The sequence below is a fragment of the Eptatretus burgeri genome, chromosome 7 (genome assembly GCF_056783735.1).
Source record: "Eptatretus burgeri isolate ZD-2024b chromosome 7, Ebu_testis_v1, whole genome shotgun sequence".
NCBI classification, from domain to species: Eukaryota; Metazoa; Chordata; class Myxini; order Myxiniformes; family Myxinidae; genus Eptatretus; species Eptatretus burgeri.
In genome coordinates, this window is record NC_140967.1 from 49,633,247 (window position 1) to 49,648,882 (window position 15,636).

The 15,636-nt window shown below is 42.8% G+C and overlaps 2 protein-coding genes across 2 annotated transcripts in view; one reads left to right on the plus strand and one right to left on the minus strand.

Moving 5' to 3' along the window:
• Positions 1-15,636, plus strand: part of LOC147023236 (uncharacterized) — a 344,444-nt gene that overhangs the window by 314,967 nt on the left and 13,841 nt on the right. The window lies entirely within an intron of this gene.
• The window catches only part of ZC3H3 (zinc finger CCCH-type containing 3), a 36,561-nt gene that overhangs the window by 14,051 nt on the left and 6,874 nt on the right, over positions 1-15,636 (minus strand). Inside the window, exons 3-10 of the mRNA XM_085888413.1 lie at positions 13,314-13,456; positions 10,551-10,646; positions 10,004-10,097; positions 4,264-4,422; positions 4,033-4,102; positions 2,292-2,423; positions 1,379-1,560; positions 688-875 (exon numbers count right to left, since the gene is read on the minus strand). Coding sequence (XP_085744539.1) covers positions 688-875; positions 1,379-1,560; positions 2,292-2,423; positions 4,033-4,102; positions 4,264-4,422; positions 10,004-10,097; positions 10,551-10,646; positions 13,314-13,456 — 1,064 coding nt within the window. The remainder of the gene's footprint in view (positions 1-687; positions 876-1,378; positions 1,561-2,291; positions 2,424-4,032; positions 4,103-4,263; positions 4,423-10,003; positions 10,098-10,550; positions 10,647-13,313; positions 13,457-15,636) is intronic.

Below are 15,636 nucleotides of genomic sequence, written 5' to 3' on the forward strand. Positions count from 1 at the left end.
TGCATCTGACTATATTCACACACACACACACACCTTTCACTTCTCCCCAAAGCCCCTCCCTCACCCCACAATATAAAAATATACAGAAGATGTAAACATACCCCAGAAGTATTTGATATTTTATGTATACATTTTAAACTCTACGTCATAAGATATCTGCTCACAAAGAGGTTTAAAACTCTTGCATGGTTTTGTTCTTCCATCTGTACAATGACATTTCCATCTGCGATTCTCCAGAGCTCTTTGTCATGGATGGAAGAGACTTTATATCAAGGATAATAATAAAACAAAAAAAACATGCACGGGCAAAAAAATAAAATAAAATTAGGAAGTAAATAAAGCCACAGAAACCTGCCAATGCAGCAAATTAGATGCAATCAGCTTGGAAAGTCAGCAGAGCTTGGCACATTACAACCCCTCCCGCATACTCTCTCTCGAGAACAGACCACACACACACACACACACACACACACACACACACACACACACACACACACACACACACACACACACACACACACACACACACACACACACACACACACACACACACACACACACACACACACACACACAACAGACAGTCCCCAATGCCACCAGAATCTTCATCAAGCTCATACATCCTTCAACATCGTTCTCACGTGCTCCTTATACCTACTCACCCTCATGCACATGTGAACAACTCACCAGACTGAACAGCTTTTTCAGCCAAATGAGGTTCAGGTGCTTTGGTCTCCGGCAGAGAGCTCTCGTCCAGAGCAATGTAGGACGGAAGACGGCCGATATTATTGCAACTTGACATTTTGTCCTCATCCTGCTGCCCTCTTGACCTCACACATGCACCGGATGTTACAGGATCCTCAGAGGTCTTTCCACTGGAACCAAATAAAAAAAAAGTGAGATAGCCAGTTTTGTTGCAAGCAAAACAACAACAAAAAAAAGTTTAAATAAATAAATAAATAGAAGGACACTTGGCATGTAATATGCGATAAGGCAAGGGTTACAGCTCTATAACTCTGCTTTTGCAATACATTACACAGAATCCCTAAGATCTCACAAGAGGCAGACCTCTTCTCACATGGTTCTCCAAACAAGCATGTGAAATGTACTGTATCTGGGTAATCCCAAGAGCCAAAACGATGAATGTGGACGGCCAAGTGACCCAAATGAAATCCTTTACCATGTGTTGAAATCAATGCAATACCAATGTGAACGTGGAGAGCTTGTACATTACACATCGTTCCCATCTCAAGGCCTGTTCCAGTATCCTCCACTCTACACTCCACCTTAACCCCCCCCCCAACCAACACCACTCCACTCCTCTTCTCTCCACTCCCCCACACCACCCTCCCCACAGTGGGCTAACTCCTCTGCTTACCTAATTGACGGACTGGCCCCATTTCCTCGGACCTTTTTCTTCATATGGGCAAGCCCCTCTTCAGGTACAGCCTCGCATTTGTGCTTCCTGGTGTGAGGGTGATGGAGCCTGCAAGTTGCACCATGAGGGCACTTTCCACTGGCAACAAACTCTGAACATTCTAGGGTGTGTTCCTTCTTGCACTAGGCCCGGGAAAGCAAAAATAAAAAATAAAAAAACCCACACACACCGTGAAAACCAGTATACATTTGTGGAACAGTCATTTTCCCAAAGCTTTGGGTTAGAGTCCGTGCAAAGTTTTGATGCACTGACCAAGACTACCTACGTGATATCCCCCCAGTCTGAAAACTACATTTCTTGCCAAAAATACCGTCTCCCATCTCCACTTATCCAGAAAAAGCAAATGCAAACAACAAATTTAAAAAAAGAAAATGAGGAGGAAGAAGATGAACGACAATAAGCTCTACTTTAATCTGCAGTTATTTCTCTCGAATTTTGCAGTGCACCCAATCCCGGGAGATTTAGCTCGAGAGGATTATAGAGCTTTTTTTTTTTTTCCAAACGATTCATGGGTTCCAGAAAGTAGCTGGCACATCCAGAAGGATGGAATAATAAAAACCAATCTGTACAGAGAAAGCCTAAATCCTCGTATGCAAACAGGTGTCAGGTTTTCTTGACGAGGCACACGTGCAAACCCCGCACGTTTCGTGTCGGTCGTAGTTGACACAATCTCTATTTGAAAAGCCCAGCTCGTCGCCCGTTCCTCGGCTTGCCGCAGTTGCCACCTGACTAAACAGCCCCAGCAAATTGTAACTACAACTCATTGATCTAAGGCACAATGTGGCCAACCTCTGCAATGGCGCAGTACGATTAGGGATGTGAGCGGAAAGCTTTTGCAACCGAAAGGAATCACCTTTGCTCCCAAGGGGCAGTATCCCTTGACAAAGTCTTCACAAACACCCGCCTTGCGAGACACTTTAACGTGGCTGTACATACAGTCACTGTTGTTGCACATACCGCGGATGTAGTATCGGCACACAGGCATCTAAGAACAGAAATAAATAACAACAGAACACTCAAATAAAAGGATGTGCACAGGATATGACTCGATAAACAGCAAAACAAAAAAAAAAGTACAGAGGTGCAAACATGTCGAGCAGCTACACGAGTACAACTTGCATTTCCTCGAGAGCCAGCCACGGTGCATTTCTGGCAGAGCCAAAATAACCAGTCGTCTGACATGGCAAAAACCACTTAAACTTTCTTTTAAAGAAATTTCAGCATGTACAGGTAGTGGACAAAAAAAATAAAATGGAAACACCTGGGTAAACTAAAGCGGCACTCAGCAGAATGCATACCTCCGCCAGGCTGAACGGTTTATGTTTTGTATCCCAATGATATGCCGGATCTACATCTGGACCTTCACCAAAATCTAATCAGCTTGTTCTTCCACCCACCCAACTCATCCACCAGATTTCATCCAAATCCATCCACAACCTTTTGAGATGCCATGCGATACATCGTTTTTTTGGCCCCATCTCTCAATGGTGAAGAATCACTTGAGCAACGGCTTCCACACAGGTGTGCCCCACGTGTTAATTAAGCAAGTAACATCACAGCATGCTTAGGGTCATGCATAAAAATGCCGCACAGGCCTGGTTGCCCATAATTATGGCTCACATTGCAACAAGAGGAGACCCCCCCCCCCCAATTCCCCCATTCACAGAGCACATGTGGTCACTCAACGGTTCAATGAGCATAACACTGATGTTATCCATATGTCATGGCCTTCTCAGTCACTGGATCTGAACCCAATCGAGCACTTATGCGATATTCTCGAACGACACCTGAGAAAACGTTTTCCACCTCCATCAACCAGGTGAGAATTGATTAACTTTCTCGTGAAAGAATGGTGCCGCATCCCTCCTGCCGAATTCCAGACGCTGGTGGACTCGATGCCACGGCACATACAGGCCATACTGGCCACACGTGGTGGCCCCAATGCCTTATTGAGTGACTTTACATTGGTGTTTCCATTTTTTGTCCACAACCTGAACATCACAAAAAAAAGATCTGAGGTTAAAATTGTTGGACAGCAACCATTCACTTCATGATGAAGGGCCTGTAGGAATCACCAATGAACATTTCAACTCCACCCTCATCTTCCCACAAGTGGCCCCTGCCATCCAAGGCACGAGACAAAATTCATTGTGCTGGTGATCTCCCAAAAATTAGATGGACTACTTTCCCAAGGTCAATGAAATTGAAGAACACCATCAATCAAGGAGACATGTTCAATTCCACCATATTCATTCATACACTGAAACCACTTATTTGCCATTAATGAATGATTTATATTCTGGTTGACAAGGAAGGGGAAGGGGGGGGGAGGGTGCAACAATAACAACTTAATAATGGCATTTACGACATGAACAAGTCCTCGAGCAAAATAAATAAGGAAATAAATTTAATTTTTTTTCTTTTCTTCTTTGCATGTTCAAACACACGGATTTTCCTGGGAATCAGCGGCTTTCCACACGCCATCCACGCCAAATGAAATGGTTGCAAGCACGGTGACATTCTGAGCATTTTAGTGTCACCGGCAGCCGACGTCGTCTTGGCGAACCCTCCAAACCTGTGGATCCTCATCTCACCTTTTCTTTAGTAACTTTGTGTGAGAATTGGCAGGAAGCATCTGTCTTCTTGCATGTGCCGCGGATAAATCTGCCGGAATGGGAGGGGGAAGGAAAAAAAAATGCAATGAAAAGAATCAAAAGCAAACTGGGATAATACACAACAACAAAGTAATAAACATCAAAATGGACATAGTAGCTACGAGCCACAGGGGATCATAGATGGACGAAGGGGGCGCTCCGTTGCACTACCGTGTGCAGACCGCAATTTTGTCAGGGTCATGGATGTAGCGACATTCTTCCCCTCGGTTGCATTTGCCAAAGCGATTGTAGAATATGCAATACTCTTTTGTCTTATTTCGCCGCAGCTGAGCTTGTCGAGCCACCATGAGGCTTCTCTGTAGAGCTTGGCTGGGGGTTGGAGGTTAGAATAAGAGGGTGAAGGAGATTAAATGACAACACCATTCTAACAGTACAAAATGCTAGTCATGGTAGCTTACTACTTTCATTCACAAGATTTTTCACATCCCTCATCAAACTTGGAGAGAACCCAACAAAGGTGTTGATGCATCTTCTTTAAGACAGTCAGTTAAGACGTCAAAACAGCAGTCCAGTATGACACCAATGTCATTATATATATGAACCACTTCAATCGAAAAGGGTCAATTTTTCAAGGTGCCAGGTTAAAGGATCACAATAACAGTTATTGCAATGTTTTTGCCAGTTTTGTCCTCGGCACCGAAGTGAGAGTGGAAATAAAAGCAAGATCGACGACTACGAGCAGAACGCAGTACGTAACAGCAGACAGTGGTCCTAAAGCTGTGTCGGAGGAGGAATCCAACTAGTGTCCTTTTCCAGTTTGGCAATGAGGACCTGCCGGGTGAAGTGGTGCCAAAGCAGGCCCTTCGGGGAGTCGAGCGAAGCCGAGTCAGTACACGCGTTCAACCACATGGGAAAGACACGCATGCTGGACTCATTACGCAGGGTCCAACCAGCATGTTAAATGAGATCACAATGATGGAGGAAAACATTACATTTCACTATGCCAAGTGAGCTCCGTTCATAGATTTTACAACTCAAGGTAACCCATGTAGTTATAACACTCTCCTCTATCCCCCCCACCCCCACCCAAATTTTTCTCTGGCTCACAATTCATCACCCACAATCGCTTATTTCTCCCCTTCCTCATACACTGCTCAAGTCTCCCACTACCTTCAGTAAATGTGTCCCTTCAACTTGTACATCCACCATATATCCACCTCCTCATCCATCACCCACCTTTCATCTGGTCCTCGAATTTCACACTCCCCTTCCATTACTCACACCACCCTACCTTGTCATAATTACTTTCCATCCTCATTAACTTCATGCTATTTGCTGGGATCCTCAAAGATGTTACTTTGTATGGACATGTTTACACAAGAAAGAATGAAGAAATGAACAAGCATGGCAAGCAGATCAAGCAGACCGTGCAAGCAACCAAAGGAAAAAAAACAAAATTAAAATAACGGTCGGCTAAATGTTTCACACTTGTTGCAAAAAAACATCTCCATTGGGGCTTCCACAAATAACCAATTTTATTAATTTCATCTCCAGCATTAAATTTAGTCCATTCTTTAACAATTAAACCACTCCCACCCCCCCCCACACCCCAAATCAAGACACCAACCTTTTTTCAAGAAAGATTTAAACCTTCGACGTGACACTTCAAACTGACCCTGAGAACTCGTAATTTAGAAAATAGTTCTTTTCACCTAAAGTTGTCAACCGAGAATATCAATTTCTCAAATGTGAAATAACTTGGAACAACTTGGATTATGAAAAATAAAGGATACAAACAAGCCCCTTTTCCCTTGTCCCCCATCTACGTTCCCCCTTCGAGCCACGCTTCTCCCACACTTAATGCCATGAAAACAGGCTTTGCCATTCTTAATACGTCTGCTAAAGGGTTAGCCTTCCAACCAATTTGTATTGTTAAAAAAAAAGTCAATTTTGAACATCAAACAAGGTGTATGTGGATTTGGCAACGGCCGGAATAAATCTTCTTCTTTAATGGCCGTAATTATTCCCACGTTCTTATGTGGTTGGCCGGGGAGGTTTGGCCCAAGTCCGTCACGAACTGGCTGGCCAGGCCTGACATTCGACTGAGGCTCGAGCAGAAATTTGCTCACCTACTATTCGTGAAGATGGGAGTAGTCCAAAAGAATAATCTTGCAAAAGGTACTGTCGGAGCATTCATGTCTGCATGAATGCACACAGAACTTGAACGGTGTTCGGTGGAACGTATACATTGGCCAGGCTGAACAATTTACGTTTTGTATCCCACTGACAGGCCGAATCGGGATCCGGACCAAAAGCGAAATCTAATCAGTTTGCCCTCATCTCCCCAACTCATCCACCAAGTTTTGTTATAATGCTTACACATCTTTTGAAATATCATGCTATATATAATTTTTTGGCCGTATCTCTCAATGGTGAAGAAGAAGAAATTAAAAACATATTCCTCATCACTACGAGATCATAATTTTTAAGTTTCACATTGATCGATGAAGTGGTTCAAGAGAGAGAATTTTTTTTTAAAGATTTTTGTTCAATCCAATATGGCTACCAGACCATGTAATCGATCAATTATTCGTTACCACCCTGGTATCCCCAAGGCTTGTAGAACATGTGTGTGAAGTTTCCCCTCGATCTGTCCAAACGTTCTGGAGAAGAACGTTTTTAAAGGTTTTAGGGTAAATCCCATATGGCTGCCAAACCATGTGACCTGTGACATCATAATGTGCGAACGTTTTGTTTCTCATGAATAGGCGGTCATAGCTGTAAAGTTTCGCTCAGATCTGTTCAGCTGTTTTACAGAAAAATTTTGAAGATTAAAAAAATATATATAAATATATATATGGCTGATGAACAACGTGACCGATGATGTCATCAATTTTTTTTCTTTATTTATCCCCAGATGACAAATTTATCCCCAGATGACCCTCAAAAATTTTCATGCTGATTGGATGTAGCAGTCTGCATATGCAATCATGACGTCGTAACAAAGGCAACTATGACAATATACAATGAGGGGGAGCACTCGGTAGAGTGCAAAACCTCCGCCGCCAATACTGCTGGGTCACTTAAGTGAACCTGATATCCGATTCATTGTTGGTCAGAACGGATCACACTCTACTGAACCACGATTCAATAAACTAAACTAGATCAACGCGCATGTAGAAATCCAAAAAAATAAAATCGAAATTTTTTTTTTTTAAAAAGGTGCAAAATTTCTGGGTTTTTTTTTTTTTTTCCTCGAACAAATTTTTTTTGTTTATTTATTTTTTACATTTTTTTTGGGGGGGGGGGGGTTGGAAATCACTTAAAACATGTAGAAATGCAAAAACAAAAATTCAAATATTTTTTCAAAATGGCAGCCATATTGGACTTTGGACCAAGTCCAAAATCTAATGGCATGATCCTTGGACCATACCTAATCCCCCCACCAAGTTTCGTCGAAATCCGTCCAGGAGTTTTCCCGTAATACTGTTCACAAACAAACAAACAGACAGGGGTGAAAACAGTAACCTCTGTCCATCTTCGATGGCGGAGGTTAAAAATAGGACTGAGTGTCCTGAAGATCACCTGGATCAGGAGCAACAGTCACTCAAATCCCCTGCAAAACAAGCCAGACCCCGATTTTTAAAAAAATTCAGTCAACAAGCTTTGGTGCATCACAGGTGATGAAGGTTGTGGTCACATTTCATCAAAATCGTGTGTGTAGTTGCACAAAACAGAGCAAATACCTATTTTGGGAGGTCAAACCCCACCACGTAGACCCCCTTATTGAGTGCAGATTTTGATGTGATCAATACACTTTTGTTATAGGCAGATATGAAGCTTGTGGCCAAGTTTCATTAAAATCGTGTGTTTGGTACAAGCGATAATGACTGAAGTGTTTACGGACCAAATGTGATTGACCGACTGGCTGCCTGCCTCACTCACCTATGGACACTGCTCAATCGTACAAGCTCACTGGACTGAGGTCCAGTTGAGTTAACAATCATACTTATCCCTCATGTGGAGTACTTCCCATGTGCCAAATTTCAATTTTTTGCATGGTAGAGGTCCAAATTTTTTGTTTCTTCCAACGTGGCTGCCATACGACATGACCTATGACATAAGGCCAAAAAAAAAAAAATGTTGCATTGGCGTAACGGGTCACTGAAAAATAGGGTAGGTCGGTCGGGATCTTTTTTATTTTTTATTTTTTCCTAATAAATCCCTCCCAAAATCTCCCCCGGCTCGAGTACCACCCTTTTTGTCGGCAGGTTCTGTCCGAAACACTTCCGGGTTTTTGCGATCGCGATCAACAAGATACTTGAAAACGATAGCAAAACAAAAATAGCAATAAAATAGGGTCGGCAAAATTTTTCGATAGCAAAAAAACAAAAAAAAAAAAAAAAAAAACGTAGGGTCGGCGGAATTTTTAGGGTCGGGCGGGTTACGCCAATGCAACATTTTTTTTTTTTGGCCTAATAATCATTTGATACGAGTAGTCGCGCCAAAGCTGAAAAATTGTCTCAATTCGACAAGCGATTACAGAGAAAAAAAAAAACTCATTGTCTGTGCAGACAAACCACACAAAGAAACAGACACACCAACGGATCCGAATGCAATACCCTCTCTGCCGAGGGTAACTAGAAGGGCACTCGGTAGTGCATACCTCCGCCACGTAATGCTTTATCCATTCGAACATATCCGGCTCCATACATTTTTGAAACATAGTGCTATATGTCGTTTTTGGCCCCATCTCTCAATGGTGAAGAATCACTTTAGAAATTAAACAAATTCTCGTATCCAGATTCGGATCTTCACCAAAATCAAATCAATTCGTCCTTATCACACACCCAACCCATACACAACTACGAGATATCCTGCACAAAAACACAGACAGGGGGTGAAAATATAAACTCTGTCCACCTTCGGTGGCAGCGGTAATGAAATCATTTTAAAACAAACTACAATCGTAGACATTTGAAAGCAAAGGCAATAAGTCTCCCCTCCCTCACCCACTTTGACACATATAAAATCAAAGATAACACCACACCAATGTTTACCTGCTATATTCTGAAGGGGATGCGGCAAGGTACAGTATATTTATGCCACCTCTCGTCTTGATTGATTTAAATAGTGTGTAGATGTTTGGCAAACCAAAACCCACAATTTGGTGACCTTGACCCATGTGAAATCTAAAGAAAACCCCCAAACTAATGTTTACCGACTTCATTGCGAAGGGGCTGTGGCAAGGCATCATTTTGGTAATTCTTGTTTGGATTAGTTGCAATACAGAAACATGGCAAGCAAGAAAGTTTAATTGTGCAACGGAGTTTGAACTTTGACCCCAGTGTAATCCTGAAAACGTCCCTAAAACAATTAACAAAGCTAATATTTGCATCCCTCTTCGGGCTGTTTGGAAACTTCTGTGGCAATGGTCATCTCTTATGGACTCGAGTACAAGGGAATGCCAAGACAAAAACGTGTGGTGTTTTAGCGCTTCACCTTTGACCCCTCAAAATCACAAAGCGAGCAAACAGAAAAAGGGGCGTGGGTGTATGCCATGGACCAAGGCATCGCAATTCCAAATTTGAAGAGGACGGGCTCAGAAATTAAGGAATGGTGGACGATTGCAAATGTTGGAAAAGAAAGAAAGAAAAAAAAAAAAGGAAGAACAATACACCTTCTCTCGTTATACTGGGACGACGTAATTAAGTCGGTGCACAATTGGCACACCAGTTCCCGTTTTCAGTTTTTCCTTATTACGATTTTTTTTAGCATCTCATACATTCCAACGGCAATCACTCAACACGTATAACGTCATTGGGCGAGCAGCACAGTTACAGCATCGGAGTGTGTGCACAAGCTAGAAATTGGTAGCAGATGGAGAGGCAAGAGAGAGACGGGAAAGGAATAGACAGAAGGGCAGACCAACAGAGGCAGATTTCCAAACCTGGCTAGCCTTCTGCTGTGGCTGAGTTCCAAAGCAGACACAGGAGGTGAGCGTACGAACCCCTTACCGCCAACGGGCCGCCCGCTCTCTGTCCCTGAGGGAGGACAAACGCATGCACCCCAGTGAGGGCGATCCTCTCTCATTTCAAAAGGCTCTCTGAAAGTTTCTTGATGCGCAACACAAAGCCCAAAACAATTCACCAAAGCCTTTGCCTTGCAGATACTTGGAAAGTTTGTTTGTGGACATGGTTTCGATTGAAGTCAGTATAACACACTTGGAGGAAAGAAAGGAAGTATGTGAGCAGTAAGAGGGAAGGGGGAGTGGGGGGGGGGGGAGAGTAAGAGATGAGAAGAAAGACAAGGAAAGACAGGGCACAAGCACCACCCAAAGCCATTTCCTTCTGAATGGAAACACCTGAACTCAATTGAAATAGTGGAACCTCCACCAGAAGGTATGTCACCTTGATGACTGTCTTTCCTTTTGATACAAGGCTGTGTGGCGCGTCCACGCTCAGCCGAGAGTAAACCAACCGCACCATACAACTTACTTGGGGAACGGATTCGCTGGAGAGTTCTGCCACGATGACTGGCTGAATAATGAATGCCCTTTTGGTTCACGTAAACTTGACTTTTCTTGGCTCGTCCTTTGGAGGGAAGACAAATGTGCATCTCGGCAAAACAGAAAATGGAATCAAATGAAATATATGTTTAGCCAAAAGCAGCAGGACAAATCCGACCGATGAAGGTAAAAGCCTGAACACTTGCTCCCGTCTCTGGTACTCAAAAAAAGCAAGCCATGGAGAATGCTACGTACAATCAAATAGTGTGATCTTTAATGCTTCGAGACTGTATACAATGTATTTATGCAAGAAATAGTAGATTGTGAATTAAATTGCAACAGGAGTCAGGGTTGGGGGGAGGAGGGGGTAAGTTAAGGATGCGAGGGGGGGGGAAGGAAGAAGCTCATCACATGATAACCAGAACTGCAATTATTTAAATGCAAAGTTAACGCTGACAAATCAATCACAACTCACCAACTAGAAAGAGCAATAAGAGACACAGACCCTTACCAGGACGTGTGTGTGCAAGTCGTGTTCGTGTGGCGTGTAAACGTTGCATTGACTACATAGATTTATATTCCGACAGTGGAAGAAGAAAAAAAAAACAAACAGACCTTTTCGGTTTAATTGTATCGATTCACGTTGCAATCGTATGTATTTTATAGATACTGCACACGTATTTTGACAACTTGGACAATTTTTTTATAGTATGTACTTGATTGATGTACTCACGGAGTACATCCTTTATTGACATACAGTACTCGCATTCTAATTGAACAAACTTTGTCGAAGTATTCGGTGGAAAAAGATAATGCGGAATACTGGCTCACACCAGGCAGCAACTGCTGCATACGCAAGCACATTATGTGCGGAAAGACCGACAGATAAACAAGCAGTCATAGACTGGTACTTACGAAATCGTCAACTTGACCTCTGACCTTGTCTAATAAAAGCTGTGTCAAGAGAAGGTAGCGACGCAAACCAGAAGTTTCTACGATGATTCTGTACCAAACCATCAAAAATCGAACATTTGACCTCACTGTGACCTTGACCTTTGACCGATTTTGACCAAAATCTAATCAGCGCTAGCCATTACCCTCCTGAACCACATGGTGTAATTTGACATTGGGAGCTTCTTCCGTTCGAGTTACCGTGCCTACAAACAAACACACAAACAAGCAGTCATAGACTGGTACTTACGAAATAGTCAACTTGACCTCTGACCTTGTCTAATAAAAGCTGTCTCTAGAGAAGGTAGCGACGCAAACCAGAAGTTTCTACGATGATTCTGTACCAAACCATCAAAAATCGAATGTTTGACCTCACTGTGACCTTGACCTTTGACCGATTTTGACCAAAATCTAATCAGCGCGAGCCATCACCCTCCTGAATCACGTGGTGTAATTTGACATTGGTAGCTTCTTCTGTTCGAGTTATCGTGCCTACAAACAAACAAACACAAACAGCGGACGGAAGTCATCAATATACTTACGAAATCTTTAGCTTTCGTAAGTAACAAACACTCAAATGAAATACCCTCTCCTCTGGCGAGGGTAATTACAATAAACAAACTAGAACGGCACTTGAGAGCACCTACCTCTGCCAGGCTGAACGGTTTATGTTTTGTTTCCCATCGATAGGTCGGATACAGATCCGAACCTTCACCAAAATCTAATCAATTCATACTTGTCACACAAACCCAACATGTCCACCAAGTATTGTACGAATCCATCTATAACCTTTTGTGATATCGTACTCCACATACTTTGTTTTTAGCCCGATCACTCAATGGGATCACTTGAAACGAGAAGGGCACTCGGTAGAGCGCATACCTCCGTCCCGTAATGCCTGATCCACGAGAACATATCAAGCCCAATACATTTTTGAGAAATCGCGAGATATATCGTTTTTGAGCCCAATCTCTCAATGATGAAGAATCACTTTAAAAATTCTAGTGGTCGGATCCAGATCTTCACCAAAATTGAATAAATTCTTCCTTTTCACATCCAAAATGTCCACCAAGTTTCGTCCGAATCCGTCCACAACTTTGAGATATCGTGCTATATATCGTTTTGGGCCCCATCTCTCAATGATGAAGAATCACATAAAAAAAAATTCTAGTCGCCGGGTCTAGATCCGGATCTTGACCAAACACTAATCAGTTTGTCAGTGTCATACACCGAACCTGTCCACAATTTCATCCGGATCTGTCCACAACTCTGAGATACCCTGCACACAAACAAACAGACAGACAGAAAGGGGTGAAAACAACCTCCTTCACCTTTGGTGGCGGAGGTAAAAATTATTGTAACCGGATCCAGATCTTCACCATAGTCTAATCAATTTGTGCTCGGCACACTATTAACCTGTCCACAAAGTTTTGTCCAAATCTGTCCAGAACCTTTTGAGATATCCTGCTCAGGCAGACAAACAGAGACAGACAGCCAGGCGTGAAAAATATAACCTCCATGCACCTTCAGTGGATTCGTTTTTCAACCTCGCTGTAAATGAGATGATAAAAGTGCAAGTTATAGTATTTGACAAATTATCTTAAAATTATTGTTGCAAGTCTTTATTCTTGGCTTCTCTTGCACCAAACTTTTATTCGCAATGTTACACATGGGTTAAGTTCCCCTCAGTTTTATTTTTTTTTTTTGACTCCATACTACCATGACAGCAGATGAATGGTATGTAATTTTCAAGCAATTTTCTCAAATTACATTATGTTCAAAAACTGCATCGAATGCTTACCACCTCTTTTGCCCTGGGATGGTGTCCTGGAAAAGGGCAACTTTCGTATCTTGTGCTTGGAGATCGTGCAGTAAATTTTCGGCTGCGAACGGCTGGCTTGGCCTCGCAACGTACTCGTCCCAATGCTGCCACCTTGTGCCGTTCTAAAGTGTAACATCAATATAACATTGTACAGGGATTGCTTTACCACTTCTTGTCCTATTCCAAGGCAAACCACTGTATCTAACGGGCAAGCAAACTTTTATTCAACTTGGAGCATAATCATCATCATCAAACGTAAACAATTACTGATAAAATTTTATCAACTCAAAACTTGTGCTGCCAACAGCTTTCTCTGTGATTGGACATATTATGTTGTGTGGAAAAGAAAAGGAAAGGGAAGAAAAAAAAATACATATTAGAGAACAGTACAATGTGTTTGCATCAGCAGCTACTGTGGAGTTTAGGGTGGAAAGTCAATTAAGGACAACTCTTTAAAGTGACTGGAGGTGCCTTTCCTGCTTCTTTAAGAAAAAAAAAATCGTTTCTATTCTTTTAAGCTGTCATCAATAGGGGATATGCACATGCGACAGCGCATGCCCAAAGTAGATGGTGTTGGTAGTTTGCTTAGAGTAGAGTGTTCAAAATGGAATTCAAGGAGTCTGAGAATTTAAAGCAACCACTGCCGATAGCAAATTACTGCCAGAAGACGTGCCGAGTGCAATCTTTCGTCGTCGTCTTCTGGTAACTGAGCAGCCACGACGGTGATCGAGGAACCAGCAAAGCTCACAATACAGTAGAACATTCAAAATAGTGCTCACGCACATCAACTACTTCCCCATCGTTGTATTTTGGGTGGGCGGGGGATTTTAAAATGGTGCAGGAAACAATCCAAACATATCCCTTCTGTAAATGAAGAGTTTGGTCCCAAAACGACAAACGCTTAATTCAAAAAATTTAACTTACCACCACCAAAATATCGTCATACATCCATACTTGGCCAAATCACCATGTAACCAGTATTACCTCCACCAGCGAAGGTGACAGAGGTTATGTTTTCACCCCATTCTGTTTGTTTGTTTGTTTGTTTGTGTTGTGCAGTATATCTAAAAAAAAGTTGTGGACGAATCCAGATGAAATTGTGTGGGCAGGTTGGGTGTGACAAGGACAAACCGATTAGATTTTGGTGAATATCTGGATCAGACTACAAACAATTTTTAAGTGATTCTTCACCATTGAGAGATAGGGGCTAAAAATTATAGCACGATATCTGAAAAAGTTGGACGCATTCGGACGAAACTTGGTGGACATGTTGGATGTGTGACGAGGACGAATAAATTCCATTTTGGTGAAGATCCGAATCCGGATACGAGATTTATTTAATTTTGAAAGCTATTCTTCACCATTGAGAGATAGGGCTAAAAACGATATATTTATTGGGCCTGATATGTTCTGTTCGATCAGGATATCCTGGTGTTGGCGCAGTGGTTAGGGCAGCGGCTTGGGATCCAAAAGGTCCTGAGTTCAAGCACCGTTGGGCCACTGAATTAATACACCAGGGGGTTCACTCAGCCTGTCATCCTTCCGAGGTCGGCGAAATGAGTACCAGTAGACTGGGCCGGTGTATACCATGGTTAAAATAGGTGTACCATATCCCTGTGCCGTAAGAGGCGACCAGGGTTGCGTCAGGAAGGGCATCCGGCGTAAAAGCTGTGCCAAATCACGATGCGGATCATACGGATGATCCGCTGTGGTGACCCCTAACGGGAGCAGCCGGAAGAAGAAGAGGAGGAGAAGATGTTCTGTTCGATCAGGCATTGCACGGTGGAGGCATGCGCTCTGCCAAACGCCCTTCGTTCCAAAACGGCATAATCACCATGAGAATTTTTCACAAACCAACATACATCCCTTCAGACAATCAGCGCCCGCCATTTTTGCAATGCGGTAGTGGTGTAGTGCCCATGGTTTAACCGGCCAGCATGCATTGAGGAGCATCCTTCGTAGAAACCTGAATGATTTTGATGGGACTGAGGAGGTAGTTTTACTGTGCACTATGAGCAAGACAAGGAGAAAGATAAAGGACGGATCATGAACAGGAAGCTCTTGTGGTGGGAAGGTGCCGAACGTTACGTGTAACCACATGGCTCGGTTGAACTCTCATCTACGCCGTGCTGATTTACTGATGGAGAGAGAGAGATCTTGCCATGAACAAGGCGAGGTTTTATGAAGTGCCCGACAAAGCTGTTCAGGATCAGGCACTGCTTATTTGACGACGATCACAAAAACAAAACAGCTGTGAAAACGTCTGGAAAAATGAAGATCGTAGGAAGGACAGAAAGGTCGT